Genomic DNA, 20,316 nt, shown 5'->3' with positions numbered 1-20,316 from the left:
GGTGGGCGGGGCAGGCCCGCTGACGGCAGCGCCGCCGTGACGCGTCACCTCCCGCCGGCGCTCCTCATTGGCGGGGAGGCGGGGCGCTCCCGCGGCCGGAGCGGCGCGGGCGCGCGCACGCGGGAGGGAGCGGGCGGCGTCACGGCTGAGCGCAGCCGCGCGCTCCGGCCGCCGCGGGGAAGGCGGGGCGCCTCGCCGGCGGGAGAATGACGCCGCGGACGTCACGGAGGGGAGGGTGACGTCACGGCCGGGCGCCGCCTAGGGGGCCGAGCGGCGGCGGGGCGGGACTTCCGGCGGCGGCGCGGCGCGGTTGGTGGGCGGCCCCGCGGCGGAAGCGGAAGCGGCGGCGGCGCAGGCGCGGTGGGAGCCCGGGGCCGAGGGGAGGGAGGCGCCCGCCCGACAGCGCCATGGAGTCGCGGGGGGAACCGCAGCCGCCGTGAGTGCGCGGGGCCGGGGGCCGGGGCGGCCGCCGTGCCCGCCCGAGGCGGGGGGGGGAGGCGGCGGGGGCCGCGCCGAGACCCGCCCGCCGTCGTGGCGGCGGCGGCGGAAGAGGAGGAGGGGCTCCCCCGGGAGCGGGGCGGCGGCGGGAAGCCGCCCGTCCTTATAAACCCGGCCCCCAGGGTCGGCACCTGCGGGTGGGCGGGGATTCCCGGGGTGGGAGGGTCCCGGCCGCCCCCCCCCCCGGGGGTGATCGCTCGGGATCGGGCCCGCTGCGCGGCGCAGCCCCCCCCCCCCGCACCCGCGGGGCTCATCCCTCCTAAACTGGACGTCCTGGGACTAGCAGGGGCTCATCCGCGGGCTCCGAGCATCGATTATTGTGTTAGTGACGCCGAACGCACTCGGAAATGCGCTTTCCCTCGCCTTTCCCGTGCCCCGCCGCCCGGCCTGTCGGTGCGATCGCTGCAGAGCCAGCCTGGCGGCCGCGCGCAGGGCAAAACCTGGCTTTGTTGCCGGCCGAAAACCCCGCACGCGTAGGAATAGGCGCGAGTCGCCCATCGTGAATGTCAGGAAGCGCGGCGCTTTCCAGCCGGCCTGCCTTTCCCCCCGCCGGGCAGCTCGTCTGAAACGTTCTTTCCGCAGGAACAGCATGAGCCGGGGGGACCGAAACCCGGCAGCAGTGCCCCACGCCGCTGAGGACGTTCAGGGAGACGACCGGTGGATGTCACAGGTGAGGCCGGGAGAGGCGGGAGGTTGGGTCCCCTCGGCTGGGGGGCTGCTGGGCAAACGCTGCAGGGACCCCAGCCACTCACCCTTCTGGACGTGAGGCGGTGACAGCTCCACCACCCCAAAGCCGGCGGGGCTGTCGGGACGCGCCCGCCTCGTCATGGCGAAGCCAAGCCAAAGGGAGCATCGCTGCGCGACCTGCGAGCTGCCCCGTGGAAGTGTGTCAGGAAGCTCTCCAGCTGGCCCGGTGACCGGGAGAGAAATCGCCAAGCCCTTTTGTTAAGCGCAAAGCGGCGGTTTCCAGCGCGCGTCCTGGCGCGGGAGCGGGAGAGGTGAAGTGTCTGCTGCGGCCGTCCCTCGCTGCCGCGCGTCCTCCCGGGCGGGCAGCGATAGGCAGAGGATACTGGCTGCGGTGACTCGCCGTTGATTTCTCCCTTCTGTCATTGTGGGATCTAATGGGCGGCTGACGGCTCGCGCACGCGCAGCGCGTGGAGGAGACGCGGTGCGGCTCCTGCAGATCCGGGATTGCTGCTGGGGTTTGCGTGGCGGGGGGAGCGTCCAGCAGCTCACGGGATGAGGCAGAGGAGTCGGGGGGCCCGGCACGGGTCAGCAGCAGGGGAAAGAAACGGGTTGGGCAACTGTCCCTTTCTGTCCTGCAGCGGAGACACTGACGAGGAACTACCCGCCCGGGCTTATCTTGCTGCTTTCTTTTGACAGCATAACAGGTTTGTCTTGGACTGCAAAGACAAGGAGCCCGACGTGCTCTTCGTGGGCGACTCCATGGTGCAGTTGCTACAGCAGTATGAGGTACTGTTAAAGGAAGGAGGATGGTGGGGTTGTAGGCAGCGGAGTCTTTCTCTCTCTAAGCCAGCGATTGATGAGCACGCATAATGCTGACAATTTCTTGTATGCTGATCTCGCTGCCCCGCCCTGGGGTTTATTCTGCCCCGCTTCCCTAACTTCCCAGCGCTTGTGCGCGGCCTTGCCGCCTCATCTCTGCAAGCCCCCTGCAGTCCTCCTCCGAGGCCGTTACCGACGGCCTACGTTTCCACCCACGTACACAATGCCTTGCTAGTTCCTTGAATCTCGGGTTCCAAAGTCCCGTCAAACTCTTTGTGGGCACATCTTGCGTGGCCAGAGCAGGTTTAACCCTCTAGCACCTGGAGCGCTACAGGCATTGGCGCGCTGGCTTGGCTCTAAAACTCTGTTGGGGCAAAGAACGGTGCTGCCACTCTGCCGTGTGAGCAGCTCAGCAGCTTTTTTCTGCACGAGCTGCTTCCCATTTTTCTAGTTTTGTTAGCTGCTGACGAAAAGGTCACAGGCACCTTCTTCGGAAGGCCTGTGCTTAGGGAGGCCGGGGACACGGTGGTCTGCGGCAGATCCAGCACTCCCTGTGTCTGACGGGTTGGGCAAAGATCTGCCTGAGAGAACGTCCCCTTGCTTTGTGCCAGGACTGAGGGCCGGAACAGCAGCAGCTCCGTCTCTTCTGGCCCTCCGAGTAAAGCCTCGTCCTGTGTTTAAATGCCCTTTCTGGGCCTGAGTTTCCAGAGGAAGTCCTTCGTCTGCTTTCAGTGCCCTTGAAATCATCGCTTGTCTGTGCAGTGTCTTTCTGTGCCGCTCAGGACGCTGCTCTGAAATGGCGAATTGGTTTCTGATTGCAGATATGGCGAGAGCTCTTCTCCCCGCTGCATGCTTTGAATTTTGGGATCGGTGGAGACACCACAGGACACGTTCTGTGGAGACTGAAGAACGGTGAACTGGAGAACATTAAACCGAAGGTACAGGCGGAGAACCGAGCGGGCAGCCCTGTGCTGACTTAGGAGAGGCGTCAGGGCGGAGGGGTGCAGGCCCGAGCGAGCCGTTACTCTTGAGAGACCTTTTTGTTCGAGCAACCGCTGGCGCTGCGTGCGCGGCAGGTGCTGAGGTGTTTGGGAACAGAGCGGGATGTCTCCTACACAAGGCTGAACATGCAAATCCGAGGATGTCATCCGTAAATAGAGGCGGCCGTCTAGTCCTAGCGAAAGTGTTGCTCAGGCCTGCGATTTACCAGAGCTAGGCTTAGCGTGCAGTTGGCAGCGAGTCTCTCGGGCCCCAGATGCATTCGTGGCCGCTGGGAAGGGCTGGTGAGGTGTGGGATAAAGAGGCAGCGAGAACGTTGGGGATGCGTGGTGAAGATCAGCTTTCTCGTCTGCGCCTACGGCCGCAGTCCTGTCGCGAGCGTCTTCGCCGAAGGCGGTGGGCAGCGCATACCCCGGGTAGGGAGGCGGTGGGGCTGCTGTTCCAGCCTGCTACCTAGCGGGTTACAATCTTCTGAAATAAAAAGTGGAGCTGCCTGGTTCTCCCTGCCCCTCGGGAGCTGATGCAGTGCCGTACAAATGCACGTTACCCTCTTTTTGGGCGCCGTGGGCTCCTGCAGGTATGTTGGCCAAGAGGCTCCGAGATGGAATGGGCTCGGACATCCCTTGGGCTGTCCAGTAAGGCTTCAGGAGCACCAGTTCTTCATCTGCACGGAGGGCCCCACCAGAAGCTCCTGAGCTGCTCCTCAGAAGTCGGCGTGACTGGCAGCTAAGAGCTCTTGCAGTCCGACTTTAGCCTTAAGCCTGACTCCGTGTAGCTCGCTGGTGGCAGACGATGTTTACGCAGAGTTTTCAGGGTCAGCAAGCCTATTACAGCTTGTTCTGAAAAAGCTGCAAACATCTCTTCTCCCCGTAGGTCATTGTTGTTTGGGTTGGAACAAATAACCACGAAAACACAGCAGAAGAAGTAGCAGGTGGAATCGAGGCTATCGTGCGCCTGATAAACACCCAGCAGCCACAGGCCAAAGTTATTGTACTGGTACGTCTCTTGCAGCGCCGTGAAAACAAAGCGCTTGGGGGGGGGGGGGGGTGCCGCTCCGGGGCCCCGCCACGCTGGGAGTTCCCGCTCGTCACGGGGGAGGGCAGTCGCTGTGGTTATCTTCTGCTCTGGGCGTGCCTCCCCGCGCTCGCGGCGCTCTGTCTGCAGAAGGCGTCCTGTCGGCCCCTCCGGAGACGGGCCCGGTCGTTCCCGTTGGCGGTGCCGCTGCCCCCGCTGAGCAGTGCGGCTGAAGAAGGCCCGTGGGGGGGAAACGGGGTGCCCAGAGCGGGGCTGGGATTGGAAATGCTGGTCGGCCTCTTGGTCTCGGCAGCTTCGCTGGTGCCTCTCTTTCTGAGAAGCTGGGCGACGGCATTCGGCACACGGCTGAAAGCGTGTAGAAGGGGCGCGACCCGCTGTGTTTAACAGGAAAAAGAAGGCACGATGCCTTGCTGGGTGTGCTCGTAGCTCATCTGGCTCCTCCGGTTGCATTTCAAACCAGGACCGAACGGACAAGGTGCGACCCAAGGCACGAGTTGCCCTTGTCGCAGACATCTTCAGTCTTGACAGGCAGCCCGAGTCGGAAGGGAAGGCAGGCAGTGTTATGCCATCAAAGTCGTACGAAGCTCTTTTTTGCCTCCTTCTTGTGCCAGGGCCTGCTACCTCGTGGAGAGAAGCCAAACCCGCTGCGGCAGAAGAACGCCAAGGTGAACCATCTGCTAAAAGCCTCGCTCCCCAAACTGCCCAACGTCCAGCTCCTGGACGTGGACGTCGGCTTCGTGCACTCGGATGGCACCATCTCCTACCACGACATGTTTGATTTCCTGCACCTGACGGGAGGGGGCTACGCCAAGATCTGCAAACCCCTCCATGAACTGATCATGCAGCTGCTGGAGGAGACCCCCGAGGAGAAACGAGCTGCCCTGGCCTGAGTCGCCAGCGCTCCCAGCATCGCGCAGCCCATCAGATCAGTTCTGTCACTGGCACTACAGAATCCTTCTTTCTTAAAGCACTTTCCATTGTAGAATGTTACCGGATGTTCGTACCTAGTGTTTTGAGGGGGAAGGCTAACGTTTAACTGGTCTTGTACATAGGAGGGCCGCCTCGGTTGGTTTTATTGCAGGAGGAGAGTAGCTGAAGAAGAGTTTTACTTTTAAACCATTCCTCATTTAAACCGAGAACAGGACTGTCGCTCTGTGCCCCTCTCCCATCCTGTTGCTCTGTGGTTGTCCTAGAACCCCCGTAGCCCGCCTGGCAGCCCGCGCCCAGCTCCCGCCTCCCCGCTCCTGCCTGTAGGGATTGTGCTCTGGGCAGCAGCCCCTGCACAAGAATCACATTCCGCTTGCAAAAGCCAGAGCAGATGCATTTCTCCAAACTCGGTCCCGCCTTTTACAGGTTTTTTCGCTTGGTTTTTTTCCCGGGGGGGCTGACACGTGTTGCTTTCTCACTCCTCCTTGCTGAAGCAGCACGAAACTGCAATTCAGAAATGTAAAGAAACAAGTGGTTACCCGAACGCGTGTTAACACTCCCAGGTGCCTGTTCTTGGGCTCATTTCACCGTGCCTGTAGCTGGGGCCCCTCTCCTCCCAGGTAGCTTTCCCCGGGGCGGGCTCGTTCAGGTCCTGCTGGCTGTCCTGTTCTCTGCTCCTGCCTGTGTGTGGTGTCGCTGGCTTTTAACAGTTGCTCAGTTTAGGATTTTAATTGTCCAGTAAACGCCGCACAAGGCAGTGGCTTCCTCGCTCCTCTAGAACCGACGGTTCGTTCCCCCCAGATGCCTGTGCCACAGGGCTCTTTGCAGTGCTGTTTGTCATTCTGGGTTTTTTCTTTTTTTTTTTTTAAAGTATGACTGTTACGTCGTTTTTTTTCTAAAGGAAACCCATATGAATAGCCCCTGCCCGCGAGGCCTAAATCAGTCTGAAGCTTTACGGATTCCGAGATGTATATTTCTTTATCGCTTCTGTTTTACTTGTACAAACATTTCGCTTGAGCTACTGCAGCCTCCCACAGTAACAAGCGACGCCAAGCTGTAGCTTTTCCTGCCCCGGCCACCGCTCCTTGCCCCGGGGCGAGGGAGCCGAAGGGGCAGGTGCCCTACAGGGGCTGCAGTTCGGGGGGATTTTGGTTTGGGTTTCTTGTTACTACGGCTGGTTGTAGCCTACTAACGATCCTATGAAAACAGCCCTGCCTTTAAAAGCAAAAGCTTCTCGTTTTCAGAAGGAAACCGGTTGGGACCCGAAAGGCAGAGCCCTAGAAGAAGAGCTAACCGTACTCGCAGATACTTGTAAACAAAGTCTGTTCCTCCCCGGCTTACCTGCGGGGGCTGGAGCTCGGCGGTGCCGCCCGCACCGCGCCGTGGCTCGTGCTCGTCCCGGCGGGTAAATCGCGGAGGAACGGATCGCTTCTCAGCGGGCACTCCATCCCGTGTTCCCAGTGAGGGGCCTTTAGGTGTCCAGGTGGCTTGCTGTGCCCTGCTGCAATGAAGTACGTAGGTACTGTATATAGTCTGTCTGCCCTTTTTTATAATAAAGGGTGCTGGTGTTTAATGCAGTCTATAACCTAGCATTAAGGAATACTTTACTCGTCCCACTGCATTCCCCTCTTCCTGTAGATTTGATCATAGCAGGATTTCTGCCTGGATTGCATGCGTAGTGTGTGTTTTGTTTCCAGTATATGTGATCTACACACAGATGAAGGAAAGACGAGGCGTTCCACTTGCCAGGAGCAGGAGTAGGGAGTTCTGGAGGGCCGCGGTAGAGGAGGGCTTGCGGCCCTAGCCCCCGGAGCAGAGCGGGGCCGCGCTGCCTCGCAGGAGGGGCTGGGAGGGACCCCCGCTCCGGCGCTCGCTGCAGTAGCTGGGGCAAGGGCGAGTGGAAAATCAGACGTTAAAAAACCACCGCGGTGGAGGATTCCTGGGGAAGGGACTTCCCCCAGCCCCCGCGCACCCCCGAGGGAGACGGGCTAAAACACGCTCTGCTCCCTGGGCGCTTCCCAGGCTTCTAGGCTTGTGTGAAGAGGCAGTGTGCTGGTTTAAGCTATGCATCCCTGCTTCCCTCCCCGCCGTCGCTGCGCTTGGTTAAGGAGATGCCGACCGGGAACGAACGCTCCAGTAAAACCCTCTGGCTTCCCAGGTCGGCGCCCGCGCGGTGAGTCAGCCCCGCGTGGCAGCGGGCTGAGAGGTCTGGCCGGCTCCCGAGCCGCCCGCGACGTGACCGGGGACGGCTCTGCCTGGGCTTGGCTTGCTAAGGTGCCACGCTCCGCTCGGTTCAGCGCTCACGGCCCTTCTCTGCCACCTCCGATGCTGCTGGCACTGCCTAGAGGGAGCGAGCGCAGCTTCCCCTCGGCCCAGGCTTTTGCTCTGCTTGTCGCTGCCGAGTAAGAACCCGCTCTCGGCCGTGAGGTTTTGGGGCAGGGTTTCTCCCTCCTTGCTGCCCTAGTACCAAAAACCCAGCGCCTCGTTGCGAGATGGGTGGAAAAGCTTCGGTCCCGGCTCCGGGCGACTGACGTCCCGGGGGGTTGGGGCTGGGCTGCCCCTGCCCAGCCGGGGGGAACCCGGGGGCCTCTCCCCTCCGTCGAGAGCCTGGGCGTGCTTGTCAGCGCTGGCCGAGCCCGCCGTCTGCCTGTGTCAGCGTTGCCACTTTGGTGTCTACCGCAGCAGAGAGAAAAACAAAAAAGATGTGAAAGGACGGAAAGAGTCTCTGGAAACTTGCCGGGGGGACGGGAGGACTGACCATACGCCCCGTGTGTGGAAGGAGCTGCCCTCCCTGCCTGCCTGGAGGCACTGCCCTCACCGCCCCGAACCTTCCCCGGGACACAAAAATTGTGATTCTGCTTTGGCAAAAATGCATCGGCCGGTAGAGCTCGCTCTGTTAGTGCGTGTTTCGATATAAATGTCACTGTTTCACCCCACCGTGTCGCAGCGTGTGTGTGTGTGTGTGCGCGCCCAGGCGCCGGCGTCTCCCCTTCCCTCTCTGTGTCGGTGACTCGTTCTGCTTCGTCTCTGCCGGGGCCGGGGAGGCGGCTGGGGGTTACCCACCGCCCGCACTCGCAGCTCCTCAGTTCATACCTGTCCTCCTCCCCGCTCTGCCGGCGGGCCGCGCGGCGTTCGCTTCTCCTGTCCTCGCACCGCGCAGCGCTTGCTTAGGTCCTGTGCCCGAAGACGTGAGCGCGGTTCGGCGCACGGGGGGGGAGCTGGTATTTTGGCCCCCGACGGGCCCCCGGCCTGTGTTTGATTCCTCGGGGATTTCTTTGGAATCGCCCCGAAACAAGCGGGGAACGCGCGGCGCCACTCACGGTCACCCCGGCGGGGGCGACGCGCCCGCTCCAGCAGCAGCTTCGCAGTCGGTTGGAGTTCTGCTTCCAGCTCCTGCATGGGCGGCCGTCTGTCCCCGAGCAAGTCGTTCCATCCGCTGTCGGCGTCACCGCCCGTGACCTGGAAGCAACGTGCAGACTGTCTGAAAAGTGCTTTGGGATCCTCGCTGAGAGGACCTATAGAAATAAAGTGCACAATAGCAGCAGCGCTCTTGTCTCTTTCCGTTTGTCCCCCAGGGAGCAGAGGGGAACCGGCGGCAGGGGGCTGGGACGTCAGCTCGAGCCTAGAAAATGGCTTTCTGTGAGATGACGCGGGGCTGAGCTGTGTCGGGGGGGGGGGGATTTAAAACCAAAACTCCCAATCACACGCACATAAAAAGCGATGCGATGGCCTGGAAGCGGGAGGCTCGCCGGCAGGCGGGCCCGGGGGTGCTGGGGGGAGAGGCACGCTGAAACGCTGCGTGGCATCACTCCCGTGTCCCCGGGGAGCAGCGGGGCTGTGGAAAAACTTCAAATGACGTCGCGTTCCTTCAACCCCTGGCGATGAAGGGTGCTGCAGAGGGGAGGGGAGCGCGGGCAGGGGAAAGGTGCCGGCGCGGTTGAGGTGCCGTAACTGGCCTGGTAGGGACGTTTGGCCAGGGAGGATTCCCGTGCCCAGGCGGGAGCGGGGGGTCCTCCTGCAGCACCGGTCACGGCTCCCGTGCTGCCCGTCGCGGCGGCAGCCCGTCTGTCCAGAGCCAACGGCCGCAGCGCCCCGTCCGAGCCCGGGGCGAGCACCGGCCGTGCTGGGGGGTGCTGGTGGCAGCGGGTGGTGGGTAGTCGCTGCCACGTGCCCGAGAAGCCCGTGAGCGAGGCCGCTGGCAGCAGGGAGCCCTCGCTCGCTCCGGCCCCCCGGCCAGGCTGGGGGCTCGGCGGGCGGGATGCGCCCTCGTCCCGTCATGGGGGCTGTGCGACCTTGGGGGGGGCGGTGCGGTTTGGGGTGGGGGGCAGCTGAACGTGCCCAGAGCCTGGGGCTGGATGCTGCCCTGCAGCGTGGGGGCTCCCCTCTGGGGTCCTGCACGGGGCAGGGGCTCCCCTGTGGGTTTCCACAGGGGTCAGGGTTCCCCCCTGGAGCAAGGGGGATTCGCTGCGGGGTCCCACCTGGGGCAGCGGCTCCCCCGTGGAACGGGGCTTCCCCTATGGGTTTCCATAAGGGGCAGGGTTCCCCTCTGGGGTCCCATATGGGACAGGGGCTCCGCTGCGGGACGGGGGTTCCCCCCGGGGTCCCCTATGGGGCCTGGGTGCCCCACGGCGGGGGGCTCCGGGCGGCGTCGGCCCCCCCCCCCCCCCCCAATCCCGGCGCCGCCCGCCGCCGCGTCACTTCCCCGTCCTGGCCCTTTAACGTGTGACGGTGCGTGACGTCACCGCCGGCCCGTGTTTACAGCCGCCTGCGGATCGGGGCGAGCCCAAGTCCCGACAGCGGCCCCGACAGACCGATCGGCGCCGGGACCCCCCGGCCCCGGGCCCCGGCTGCGGACCCCGGCCCCGGCTCCGGCAGCGGGGCTGGCCATGGGGCAGGGTGCCCCGGCGCACCCCGGCTGACCGCCCCGTCCGCCCCGTCCGCCCCGTCCGTCCCGTCCGTCCCGTCCCGTCCCGCCCCGGTGGACCTTGGCCGGCCGGGGATGCTGGCGGGATGCCGGGCGCCGGGGCGGCCGCGCTGGCCTGGGCGCTGGTGGCCGGGGCGCTGGTGGCCCTGCCGCCCGCCGAGCCCCAGCCCCGCGGCCGGCGGCGGGTGGCCGAGAAGGAGGCCCAGTTCAACACCACCTACGCCGACTGGGTGGACGCCGACCTGCTCAACATCTACGCCTTCAACCACAGCGTCCGGCGGAACCGGGTGAGCCAGGCCGCCCGGCGCGGGCTCCCCCTTCCACCCCACGGGGATTTCGGGGGGGGGGGCCGGGGGCACCCCGCCATCCCGGCGGCGGGGAGGTGTCCGCTGCCACGGCGGGCGAGCAAAGTCCAGCCAACACCTCGCCGTCCCGCTCTCCCCGCAGACAGAGGGGGTGCGGGTCTCGGTGAACGTCCTCTCCGACCACAAAGACCTGCCCGTCCTCTTCGTGGTGAGGCAGAAGGAGGCGGTGGTCTCCTTCCAGGTGCCGCTCATCCTCCGGGGCCTGTGAGTACCGGCGGGGGGGGGGGGTGGTCCCAGCGGGCAGGGTTGGGGGCACGGCGCAGCTCGGCGGGCGCTCTGCCTGCCCAGGAACCAGCGGAAGTACGCGTACCAGGAGGTGAGCCGCACGCTCTGCCAGCCCCAGACCAAGGCCGAGGTGGAGACCCAGCACTTCTACGTGGACGTCTCCACGCTCTCCCTCAACGCCTCCTACCAGCTGCGGGTCACCCGCGTGGAGAACTTCGTGCTGCGGTGAGGGGAGCCCCGCGCCCCCCGCGCCCCCCTCCCCGCCGGCCGGCTCCCCGCGCCAGCCCTCGCCTTTCCCGTGCTCTCCGCAGGACCGACGAACGGTTCAGCTTCAACGCCACGGCCGCCCAGCCACAGGTGAGGAGGAGCTGGCGTGGCGTGGCGTGGCGTGGCGTGGCAGGGGGCCTGCGCCCGGGGTGAGGGAGAACGTGGCCACCGTCGCACCGACGGGCCCTTTCCCCCCGCAGTATTTCAAGTATGAGTTCCCCGAGGGAGTGGACTCGGTGATCGTGAAGGTGACCTCGGCCATGGCCTTCCCCTGCTCCGTCATCTCCATCCAGGACATCCTGGTAGGGCTGGGTGCCGGGGCGGCCCGTCCGGGCGACGCGTGGCGCCCGGCGGGCTGACGGCCCCTCCGCCCCCCGCAGTGCCCCGTCTACGACTTGGACAACAACGTGGCCTTCATCGGGATGTACCAGACCATGACGAAGAAGGCGGCCATCACGGTGCAGGTGGGCGTGGGGGTTATCGCTCCGGGGCAGCCCCCGGCCCCCCGGGGAGACCCCCCGCTGACCCCCGTCTCTCACCCCCCGGGGACGGCGGCCGCAGAAGAAGGATTTCCCCAGCCACAGCTTCTACGTGGTGGTGGTGGTGAAGACGGAGGATGAAGCGTGCGGGGGGGCTCTGCCCTACTACCCCCTCTCCGAAGATGCCTCACCAGGTACGCCGGGGGGGCTGGGGGCACCGACCTGCCGCCGCGGGTTGTGTGCCGGGAACACGCCAGGGCTGGGGTGAGGAGCAGCACCCACAGCGGGCTGACCCCCCGCCCCGCGCCGTCTTCCAGATGAGCCCGTCGATCAGCACAACCGGCAGAAGCTGCTGGAGGTGACGGTGTCGCCCGCCATAACCTGTAAGCCGGGGGGGGGGGGGGGTGGGGGGGTGGGTGCTGGGGGTGCTGGGCTCCGCGGGGGACCCCGCACAGGTCCCCAGGGCTGCCGCCGCCCCTGAGGGCTTGTCCCGGCTCTGCGCAGCGGAGGCCTACGTGAGCAGCGTGCTCTTCTGCCTGGGCATCTTCCTCTCCTTCTACGTCCTCACGCTGCTCATCGCCTGCTGGGAGAGCTGCCGGTGAGTTCCCCGGGCCGCCCGGTCCCCCCGGCGGGTGCTGGGCCCGGGGGGGCGCTCAGGGCCGGCTGCCGGCACGGCACGGTGCAGCTCACGGCCGCTTCCCTCGGCAGGCAGCAGAGGAGGAAGGGGCTCCTGGCAGCCATGGACTCGCCCAGCCTGGACACGGGTGAGGGGCCGCGGGCAGCAGCTGGTGGCAGCGGTGTGGCCGGGGGGGTCTGCCTGCCCAGGTCCCGGTTGTTTTGCCTGCTCGAGCCGGTGGCAAAGCCCTGGGTTCTGTGGGAGCTCCCCAGTGTCCCCCAGAGCCCCGCCTGGCTCCCTGGGGACGCGTCCCGATCTCGGGGGGGACAGGGACATCCCGGGGCTCGGGCCTCACCGCTCTGGGGCTGGCAGGGCTGCGCTGGGGCTTGGGCGTCTCACCCAGTCTCTCTCTTTCTCTCCACGGCTTTCCGGGGACTCCCAGCATCTCTACTGGGTAGGTGCCGGTGTCTGCGCTGTCCTGGGCCGCGAGCTCGCTCCCGCGGCGGGGCAGGGGCGCGGGGTGCTGCTCTGTGCCGAACGGCCGTGCTGCCCCGGCGCAGGGGTGCCGCGGGGGGCTGCCGGCGGCTGAGGGGGACCCTCCGGTCTCGCAGGTCACGCCCGCAGCATCCCCGACTCCTTCCTGGGCCATACGCCCTACGACAGCTACGGTTACGGCTCCTTCGGTGAGTGCCACACACCGGCCCGCGCCGTCCCGCCGCTCGGCAAGGCGGCCGTGCCCACCCGCTCTGGCCGTCCCTGCAGGGAACGGCTCGTCCGGCAGCGCCGAGGGCCTCACGGACAGCGTGGGCTCGGCCGAAGTCCCCTACGGCTACGTGGGTGAGTCCCGGGGCGGCGGCTGCCGTGGCCGCAGCCCCACGGAGCCGGCGTGCCCGGGCTGCCCCGACGGCGCCGCGCTGCCGGCAGCGCCCCGGCTCTGCCCCTCTCCGTCCCCCCGGGAAGGGTCCCCACGGCAGGGTCTCCATCGGCGCCGGCGGGGTGGACGCGCGCCGGGGAGCCCCCGCTCCGGCTCCAACGACTCTGGCTTTCCTTTGAAGGGCAGGAGCAGTTCAAGCGGCGCACGCCGTCCGCCCCGATGAGGCCGCTCAGCATTGCCATGGGTAGATGCTGGTACCGGGCAGGGACGGGCCAATCAAGCCGAAATCTGCCCTGCCCCGAGCTTGCGCCCGGGGTGCTGAGCACCCCTGCTCCTGCCCCCCTCTCCACGAGCAAAGGCAGGGCGAGGGCTTCGGCCCCCCGGCCCCCCCGCTGCCCCCAGCCCCGCAGAGCCCCGGGGGCCGAGGGCACGGGGCGATGCCGGCCCGCGCCGGCACAGCCCGCGCCTGGCCCCGGGGCAGAGGCAGCGCCGGGCTCCACGTGGAGCCGGAGCCTGTCCCCAGCGTGAGTTGGCGAGGAGGCGGCCGAGCGGTTAATTGGGGGCGATTGGGGTCCCGGGGGTGGGCGCCGAGGGGGGGTCAGCCGGGGGGCTGCGCTGACGGCCCCGGCTCGGCCGCAGGGGAGCGGACGCTGGAGAACGTGGCCGGGCGGCCGCGCCTGGACTCGCTCAGCTCCGTCGAGGAGGATGACTACGACACGCTGGCCGACATCAACTATGACAAGAACGTCATCCGCACCAAGGTGTGTGGGGGGGGGGGGGTGGGGTGGGTGTGTGGGTGTCCCCTGTGCCCCCCTGTCCCCGGCAGCTGCTCCCCCCCCGGCCGGGGCAAGCCCCTCCGCCTGCCTCTCCTTCCAGCAATACCTCTGCGTGGCCGACCTGGCCCGCAAGGACAAGCGGGTGCTGCGAAAGAAGTACCAGATCTACTTTTGGTGAGTGGGGGGCGGCAGGGTTGGGGGGCACAGAGCGGTGGGGCGGGACCCCCTGACCCCCCCCCCGCCTCTCCCAGGAACATCGCCACCATCGCCGTCTTCTACGCCCTCCCCGTCATCCAGCTCGTCATCACCTACCAGACGGTAAGTGGGGCGCCTGGGGGGCTGCGGTCCCCGGCCGTGCCCCCCCACCTTGGGGGCACCCCGGGGCGCTTTGGGGACATCCCTGGACCACCCCACGCGCGCAGGTGGTGAACGTCACCGGCAACCAGGACATCTGCTACTACAACTTTCTGTGCGCCCACCCGCTGGGGAACCTCAGGTGGGCGCCGGGGGGGGGCAGCGGCGGGCGGCCGGGGGTCCCCCGTGGCCGGGGCAGGGCCGTGGCGGGGCCCCGGGGAGGGGCGGGGGGGTACCCACGGCCGGCCTGACCCCTCGCAGCGCCTTCAACAACATCCTCAGCAACCTGGGCTACGTCCTGCTGGGCTTGCTCTTCCTGCTCATCATCCTCCAGCGGGAGATCAACTACAACCGGGCGCTGCTGCGCAACGACGCCCACGCTGTGGTAAGGGCCGGGCGGCCGCCGGGCTGCGGGGGCTCCCAGCCGCCCGGGACCCCCCCACTTCCCCCCCACTCCCCCCCAGGAGTGCGGCATCCCCAAGCACTTCGGGCTCTTCTACGCCATGGGCACCGCGCTCATGATGGAGGGGCTGCTCAGCGCCTGCTACCACGTCTGCCCCAACTACACCAACTTCCAGTTCGGTGGGTGCTCCCCCCCCCCCCCCCCCCAGCCCCCGCTGCCCGCGCTGGGGCCGCCCCCCCGCCCCGCTGACCGCTGCCCCCCCCCCCAGACACCTCCTTCATGTACATGATCGCGGGGCTCTGCATGCTGAAGCTCTATCAGAAGCGTCACCCGGACATCAACGCCAGCGCCTACAGTGCCTACGCCTGCCTGGCCCTCGTCATCTTCTTCTCCGTCGTGGGCGTGGTGAGTGGGGTGGGCCGGGGGGGGTCTGGAGGGGGACACACACACAGCCGGTGGCCCCCGCTGCCCGCCTCCCCCCCCCACACACTCGCCCCACAGGTCTTTGGCAAAGGGAACACGGCTTTCTGGATCGTCTTCTCCGTCATCCACATCGTGGCCACGCTGCTGCTCAGCACCCAGCTCTACTACATGGGGCGCTGGAAGCTGGGTGAGGGGGGGCACCGCTGATTTGGGGGGGGGGCGGGGGGGGTGTGGCAGCCCCCCCCACCCCGGCACGAGCTCCCCCTCTCCCCGCAGACTCGGGCATCCCGCGCAGGATCCTGCACGTGCTGTACACGGACTGCGTCCGGCAGTGCAGCGGGCCCATGTACGTGGTGAGTGCTAGCACTGCGGCACGGGGGGGGGGGCCCCTGGCTCTGCGGACACCCCGCCTGGCCCCACTTCCCCCCCCCCCGCACCCCCTCTGCGCCCCTCACAGCCCCCCCATCCCCCGGCACCCTTTGCAGGACCGAATGGTGCTCTTGGTCATGGGAAACATCATCAACTGGTCGCTGTAAGTGCGGAGCCGCGCACACGCCGGACCCCAGCCCGCCCGGCGCTGCCCGTCCCCGCTGCCCCCCCAGCCCGTGGCCCGGGGGGGGCTGGGGGGGGAGACACCCCCTGGCTGTGCTGACCCCGCTGCCGGGTCCTGCCTCCCCAGTGCTGCCTACGGCCTCATCGTCCGCCCCAATGACTTCGCTTCCTACCTGCTGGCCATCGGCATCTGCAACCTCCTGCTCTACTTCGCCTTCTACATCATCATGAAGGTGGGAGGCGAAGCCCCCGGCCCGGGGGGGGGGTCGGGGGGGGGTCAGGGTGGGCTCGGGCAGCCCTGCCGGCTCCTGCCTGCGCGCTGAGCCCGGCCTCTCCCGCAGCTCCGCAGCGGCGAGCGCATCAAGCTCATCCCCTTGCTCTGCATCATCGGCACCTCGGTGGTCTGGGGCTTCGCCCTCTTCTTCTTCTTCCAGGGGCTCAGCACTTGGCAGGTGAGCGGGCGGGCGGGGGGCGTGGGGGGGGGGGGGGGCAGGGGCCGGCGCGGTGACGGCTGGCCCTGGCCCCCGCAGAAAACGCCGGCCGAGTCCCGGGAGCACAACCGCGACTGCATCCTGCTCGACTTCTTCGACGACCACGACATCTGGCACTTCCTCTCCTCCATCGCCATGTTCGGTTCCTTCCTGGTGGGTTCTGGCGGCCGCTGGCCGCCCCCCCCCCCCCCCCAGCCCACCACAGCCCCCCCCGGCTCACCGCAGCCCCGCTCCCCTCGCTCCGCAGGTGCTGCTGACGCTGGACGATGACCTGGACTGCATCCAGCGGGACAAAATCTACGTTTTCTAGGGCCCCGCGGCCGCCCGCTGCCCTGGGACTGTGCCAAACGCCCGGCCGCAGCCCCCGGGGTTGGGGACAGGGGAGGGATGCTCGCGCTGCGGGTCCTGCCAGCCGCTCCGTCCCCCTCCCCGCGCAGCCCGGGGGTCCCGGGGTGCCTCCTCCCCGTTGGCCGGGTCCGTCCCCCCCCCCCCAAAAGGTGCCGTGTGCCCGTCGTAGCCAAAACTGGGGCAGGGGTGGCAGCCGGGTCACCCGTCCTCGGTGACAAGTGACACTGGAAAAGGTGCTGGTGCTGCTCCGTGTCCCCCCACGGGCCGGGGCCAGCGCTGTGCCAGCAGCCCCGGGGCCCCCCCAGCACGTGGGTGTGGGTCTCTCCTCAGTGCCTGAGACTGGTGGGAGGTGGGGGTGCGTGGGTCCGTGGCAGGGGGGGGCCGGCTGTGGTGTGCCCCCCCCCCCACCGAGGCTGCCAAGCGCTTTCGGCGAGTGGGTCTGCTGGGAAGGGACTCGCATTAAAGTGTCTGCACTTTGCCCGCGCCTCCCACCGCCTGCCTGGGGGCTGGGGGGGGTCCCCGAGGGGCGGAGGGGGGGGTCCCTGGGGACAGCGGGCTCTGCGGCAGCGCCGCCTCCTCCATCCCACCGGCCGCAGCGGGGTCAGGGATGCGCGGGGACGTCCCGCTTCGCGGCCGGCGGGGGTCCTGGGGCTCCCCACGGCACCCCAGCGCAGGGTGCTCGTGCCTCGCTGAGCCTTGGCCCCCCCCCCCCCCCCCCGGGGCGGGCTGGTGCGCAGGGGGGACCCGGGGGACGGCGGTGGGGTGCCCTGGCACGCTGGGTGCCCGCAGCCTCGCCGCTCGGCCCCAGGCAGCCCCGGCGGGGCGGCCGCGCCCCCGCAGCAGCCCCCCAGGAACGGCCGCTCGCCGCCCCAGCTCCCCGGCGGTGAGCGCACGGGGAAACCAGCCATGAAGTCAGGGCAGAACCCCTCGGCGGCCGGGCGAGCGCCTGGCTATAAAAGGACTTACTCCATCAGCCCCCGGCCCCGCTTCCTGCCTGCCCCCGAACCCGCTGGGGTGGAGGAACGCGGGGAATGCTCAGGCACGGGCCTGAGTCGCCGATTTTCGGAGTCTTTCCCCAAATATGGTGCCGGGGCCAGAGTCACGGTGCGCCTCGGGGCTGGCGCACCCCAGGAGGGAGGGCAGGGGGGGGCTGGCCCGCCGGCTGCGCTGACATCACTGTCCCGGCGCCGGCCTTTTAGCGCAGGGTCGGCCTCGTCACCGTGCAGTGTGCTGGCCCCCGCGCAGAGCATCACCCCGCGCCTCCCTCAGCAGCCGCTCGTAAGTCCTGCCGCGGGAGCGGGGGGCGGGGGGGGGGGGTGGGCAGCAAGGTGGGCGCCCAGGGTGGGGGACGCCAGCCCCTGGCACCGGGGTGCTGCTGCCCGGAGTGGGGACCCTCTGCCTGGGATGGTGACGCCGCTCCCCGGGACGGGGATGCTGCTCCTTGGGTTGCGGCGCTGCTGCCCGGGTGAGAGGGTCGGGGTCCCCCGGAGGGGAGGCAGCTCCCCGGGGTGCAGGACCGCGCTGCCCTCGGGGGTGCGCGGCTGCAGAGGGGGCTCAGGGCAGCGCGGAGGGGGACGGCTCCGGCCCCCACGTGCCCCATTTGGGCCCTGTGCCTCGGCAGGGCTGGGGGCCGGGCTGGGGGCTGGCGGGTCCGGGGGCAACCGGTGGCCACCGGCACGGCCGTGAGGCCGAGGGAGCCGTGCCCGGAGAGGCTGGGGTCTGGGGGCAATCCCCCCTGGGCCGGGGCCCGGAGCGGCAGGGCTGGGCGTGCCTGGCGGTGCTCGGGGTCTGGGCACAGGCTGCCTGGGGGGCCCGTGGGGTACCCCAGCATAACCCCCAGAGCCCGTGGGGTACCCCAGCGTCACCGGCAGCAAGCGGGGCCGGCGTTCTCCACCGCACCGAGCTGTGCCGGGTCTCTGAGCCCGTCCTGCGAGAGCCGGGGTGCATCGGGGAGCGAGCCCGCGGCAGGGCGCGGATGCGGGGACCGGGCACGCGGCTCGGAGGGGGCACAGCCCCGGCGCTCAGTGGCTCGATGCCACGCAGGGAGCTGTGCGGGGAGGAGCGAGGCCGACTCTGCCAAGGGCTTGGCGGCCGCCTGGCAGCGCTGCTCCCCCCTGGCACCCTCCGGCGCTGCCTGTGGCCAGCTACCTGCCGCCTCTGCCTTACAAGGGCACGGGCACGGCTCCCGCCTCGCCACCGCGCTCCTCCCCGGCACCGGGACCTGTCCTGCCGAGGCCACCCCACGGCACCGCGGCCACCATGCCGTGCCACAGCCGTGGTCACCCTGCCACCCGGACCCCGCTGCTCGGCAACGCCGTGGGGCAGCGCAGCCGCCCCGGCCGGAGGGCACGGCCATGCCAGGGATGCTCGTGCCGAGCAGGAGCTGGCGGGTGGCTGAGCAGGCGGGGGAAGGGGACGAGGCTGCTCGGCTGCATGGCCGGAGCCGGGGCGTGGGACCAAGGCACCTCTGCCGGGACGGGGACAGTCAGTCCGGGCAGGCTGCGGGGGTCACGGCCGGTGCGCTCACCTCCAAATATGCCTGGACGGAGCTGAAGGGCCGTTGCGTGGCAAGGGAAGAGCCGGGAGGAGGGCATGTCCTTGCTGCGCCAAGGTGGGAGGCGGGCGCCTCGGGGTGCCGGGGTGTCCGTGGGGTCCCCGAGCCGGGGGAGAGCAGCTCCGCAGCCTGACGGTCCCCGTCCTGCTGCCAGGTCTCCCACCCGCCGCAGAGATGGCGAACAAGGGCCCGGCGTACGGCATGAGCAGGGACGTGCAGTCCAAGATCGAGAAGAAGTACGACGACGAGCTGGAGGACCGGCTGGTGGAGTGGATCGTGGCGCAGTGCGGGGCGGCGGTGGGTCGCCCCGAGCGGGGCCGCCTGGGCTTCCAGGTCTGGCTGAAGAACGGCATCGTAAGTGGGGGGCCGGGCGCCCGCCAGCCCCGGCGGGGAGCCCCGCGGCGGGCGCGGTGCGGCACGGCACGGCGCGGTGCGGCGCGGCGAGCCCGGCCTCTGCTCTGCCGGCAGGTCCTCAGCCGGCTGGTGAACAGCCTGTACCCCGACGGCGCCAAGCCCGTCAAGGTCCCCGACACGCCCCCCACCATGGTCTTCAAGCAGATGGAGCAGATTGCCCAGTTCCTCAAGGCGGCCGAGGACTACGGTGTGGTCAAGACGGACGTGTTCCAGACCGTCGACCTCTTCGAAGGTGCGGGTGGGCGGGCGGGTGGGGGGGCACCCGGGCGCGGGGGGGTCGGGGCTGCCGTGCCGTGCGCGCCCTCACGCCGCGCCGTCCCTCGGCAGCCAAGGACATGGCGGCGGTGCAGAGAACGCTGATGGCGCTGGGGAGCCTGGCGGTCACCAAGAACGACGGGAACTACCACGGGGACCCCAACTGGTTCATGAAGTAAGTGGGGGGGGGGGGCGCGGCCCTGGGACGCCGAGCTTTCGGCTGGGAAGGGAGGGTGGCCGGGGCACCCCCGGGGAGCAAGGGGCTGCGGGGGGGGGGGGGTTGGGTGCTGCACGGCCTCTCCCTCCGCCCCCGCAGGAAAGCGCAGGAGCACAAGCGGGAGTTCACCGAGAGCCAGCTGAAGGAGGGCAAGAACGTCATCGGCTTACAGATGGGGAGCAACAAGGGAGCGTCACAGGCGGGGATGAGCTACGGCCGGCCCCGGCAGATCATCAGCTAGGCAGCCCCCTCGCCGCCCCCCGCCCCGGCCGGGACCGCCGTCCTCGCTCCCCCCGGCCCGGCGCGCCGCAGCCGCCCCGCACCGATTGGTATTTATTGGAAAGGAAACGCCAGCCGACGCAAAGCAGCCCGCCGCGCTCGCCCCGGGCAGCCGCTCCCCTCCGGCCTCGCACGCCCCCGCCGCCAGCCGGCCCCGCTCCCGCCGGCACCCGTGGGTGCCCCGCCGCTCCCCCCGGGACGGCGGGCGGGAAGGGCGCGCGCCCCGGCCCCCGGGGCCACCCCCCCTGCCCGCAGCCCCGCACGAGCCCCGCGCCACCGCTGCACAGACCCTTGCGAACGGGGAGGAAAGAGAATTGGCCTCGGTTTTGTACTTCGTTCTTCTCAAAATTAAAAGGTTACTCATCTAGCGCGGCCTGACGCGGTTTCCTCCCGCCCGCCCCGTCGCCCCGGGCCGGGGGTGCCGGGAGGGCCCAAGCCACCCCCTAAAAGCTGCTCAGGCCACCTAAGCCACCTCTGCTCCTTCTTCCAGCTCCAAAGCTGGGACGGGCAGACCTGGGGCTCGGGCTTGCCCGGC

The 20,316-nt window shown here is 68.6% G+C and overlaps 4 protein-coding genes across 9 annotated transcripts in view; 3 read left to right on the top strand and 1 right to left on the bottom strand.

Moving 5' to 3' along the window:
* Window positions 1-1,296, bottom strand: part of SIK3 (SIK family kinase 3) — an 88,200-nt gene extending 86,904 nt beyond the window's left edge. The window contains exon 1 of the mRNA XM_042800360.1: window positions 1,251-1,296. The gene's annotated coding sequence lies outside the window, so the exon portion shown is untranslated. The remainder of the gene's footprint in view (window positions 1-1,250) is intronic.
* PAFAH1B2 (platelet activating factor acetylhydrolase 1b catalytic subunit 2) lies at window positions 84-8,509 on the top strand. 2 transcript variants are annotated; one of them, XM_042800363.1, is made up of 6 exons: window positions 84-309; window positions 1,081-1,168; window positions 1,882-1,971; window positions 2,826-2,942; window positions 3,877-3,999; window positions 4,650-8,509. In XM_042800363.1, the coding sequence occupies exons 2-6, from the start codon at window positions 1,088-1,090 to the stop codon at window positions 4,926-4,928; spliced, it is 690 nt and encodes a 229-aa protein (XP_042656297.1). In that variant the 5' UTR covers window positions 84-309; window positions 1,081-1,087; the 3' UTR covers window positions 4,929-8,509. The 2 variants fall into 2 exon arrangements, with proteins under 2 accessions (XP_042656297.1, XP_042656296.1); XM_042800362.1 differs by lacking the exon at window positions 84-309 and adding an exon at window positions 316-436.
* Window positions 8,510-9,684: 1,175 nt separating this feature from the next.
* Window positions 9,685-16,540, top strand: SIDT2 (SID1 transmembrane family member 2). 5 transcript variants are annotated; one of them, XM_042800424.1, is made up of 28 exons: window positions 9,686-10,176; window positions 10,337-10,458; window positions 10,543-10,704; window positions 10,791-10,836; window positions 10,947-11,048; window positions 11,127-11,210; window positions 11,308-11,419; window positions 11,543-11,608; window positions 11,730-11,823; window positions 11,934-11,989; window positions 12,284-12,295; window positions 12,453-12,524; window positions 12,604-12,678; window positions 12,897-12,959; window positions 13,355-13,476; window positions 13,592-13,665; window positions 13,743-13,809; window positions 13,914-13,987; window positions 14,107-14,230; window positions 14,310-14,427; window positions 14,517-14,653; window positions 14,750-14,858; window positions 14,948-15,024; window positions 15,157-15,203; window positions 15,351-15,456; window positions 15,565-15,675; window positions 15,754-15,867; window positions 15,962-16,540. In XM_042800424.1, exons 1-28 carry the CDS (start codon window positions 9,976-9,978, stop codon window positions 16,022-16,024), a joined length of 2,610 nt encoding a protein of 869 aa, XP_042656358.1. In that variant the 5' UTR covers window positions 9,686-9,975; the 3' UTR covers window positions 16,025-16,540. The 5 variants fall into 5 exon arrangements, with proteins under 5 accessions (XP_042656359.1, XP_042656363.1, XP_042656358.1 ...); XM_042800425.1 differs by lacking the exon at window positions 12,284-12,295 and having other exon boundaries at window positions 9,685-10,176; XM_042800426.1 differs by lacking the exon at window positions 12,897-12,959.
* Window positions 16,541-17,210: 670 nt separating this feature from the next.
* TAGLN (transgelin) lies at window positions 17,211-20,148 on the top strand. Its single transcript, XM_042800431.1, has 5 exons — window positions 17,211-17,340; window positions 18,771-18,970; window positions 19,085-19,262; window positions 19,358-19,460; window positions 19,602-20,148. The coding sequence occupies exons 2-5, from the start codon at window positions 18,791-18,793 to the stop codon at window positions 19,741-19,743; spliced, it is 603 nt and encodes a 200-aa protein (XP_042656365.1). The 5' UTR covers window positions 17,211-17,340; window positions 18,771-18,790; the 3' UTR covers window positions 19,744-20,148.
* The last annotated feature ends 168 nt before the right edge of the window (window positions 20,149-20,316 follow it).

This window comes from Tyto alba, unplaced genomic scaffold (assembly GCF_018691265.1).
Source record: "Tyto alba isolate M040663 unplaced genomic scaffold, T.alba_DEE_v4.0 Super-Scaffold_32, whole genome shotgun sequence".
NCBI classification, from domain to species: domain Eukaryota; kingdom Metazoa; phylum Chordata; class Aves; order Strigiformes; family Tytonidae; genus Tyto; species Tyto alba.
Note: the sequence above shows the minus strand (reverse complement) of the source record. Positions and strands in the feature narration are given on the sequence as shown.

Excerpts from the sequence above, each read along its gene's own strand:
- PAFAH1B2 (XM_042800362.1), top strand. The coding sequence starts at position 408 with ATGGAGTCGCGGGGGGAACCGCAGCCGCC. Across the intron at positions 437-1,080 it reads CGGGGGGAACCGCAGCCGCC|GAACAGCATGAGCCGGGGGG; the intron begins GTGAGTGCGCGG and ends TTCTTTCCGCAG. Across the intron at positions 2,943-3,876 it reads TGGAGAACATTAAACCGAAG|GTCATTGTTGTTTGGGTTGG; the intron begins GTACAGGCGGAG and ends TTCTCCCCGTAG.
- SIDT2 (XM_042800424.1), top strand. The coding sequence starts at position 9,976 with ATGCCGGGCGCCGGGGCGGCCGCGCTGGCCTGGGCGCTGGTGGCCGGG. Across the intron at positions 11,420-11,542 it reads CTCCGAAGATGCCTCACCAG|ATGAGCCCGTCGATCAGCAC; the intron begins GTACGCCGGGGG and ends GCCGTCTTCCAG. Across the intron at positions 13,666-13,742 it reads AAGTACCAGATCTACTTTTG|GAACATCGCCACCATCGCCG; the intron begins GTGAGTGGGGGG and ends CGCCTCTCCCAG.
- TAGLN (XM_042800431.1), top strand. The coding sequence starts at position 18,791 with ATGGCGAACAAGGGCCCGGCGTACGGCATGAGCAGGGACGTGCAGTCC. Across the intron at positions 18,971-19,084 it reads TCTGGCTGAAGAACGGCATC|GTCCTCAGCCGGCTGGTGAA; the intron begins GTAAGTGGGGGG and ends CTCTGCCGGCAG. Across the intron at positions 19,263-19,357 it reads GACCGTCGACCTCTTCGAAG|CCAAGGACATGGCGGCGGTG; the intron begins GTGCGGGTGGGC and ends GTCCCTCGGCAG.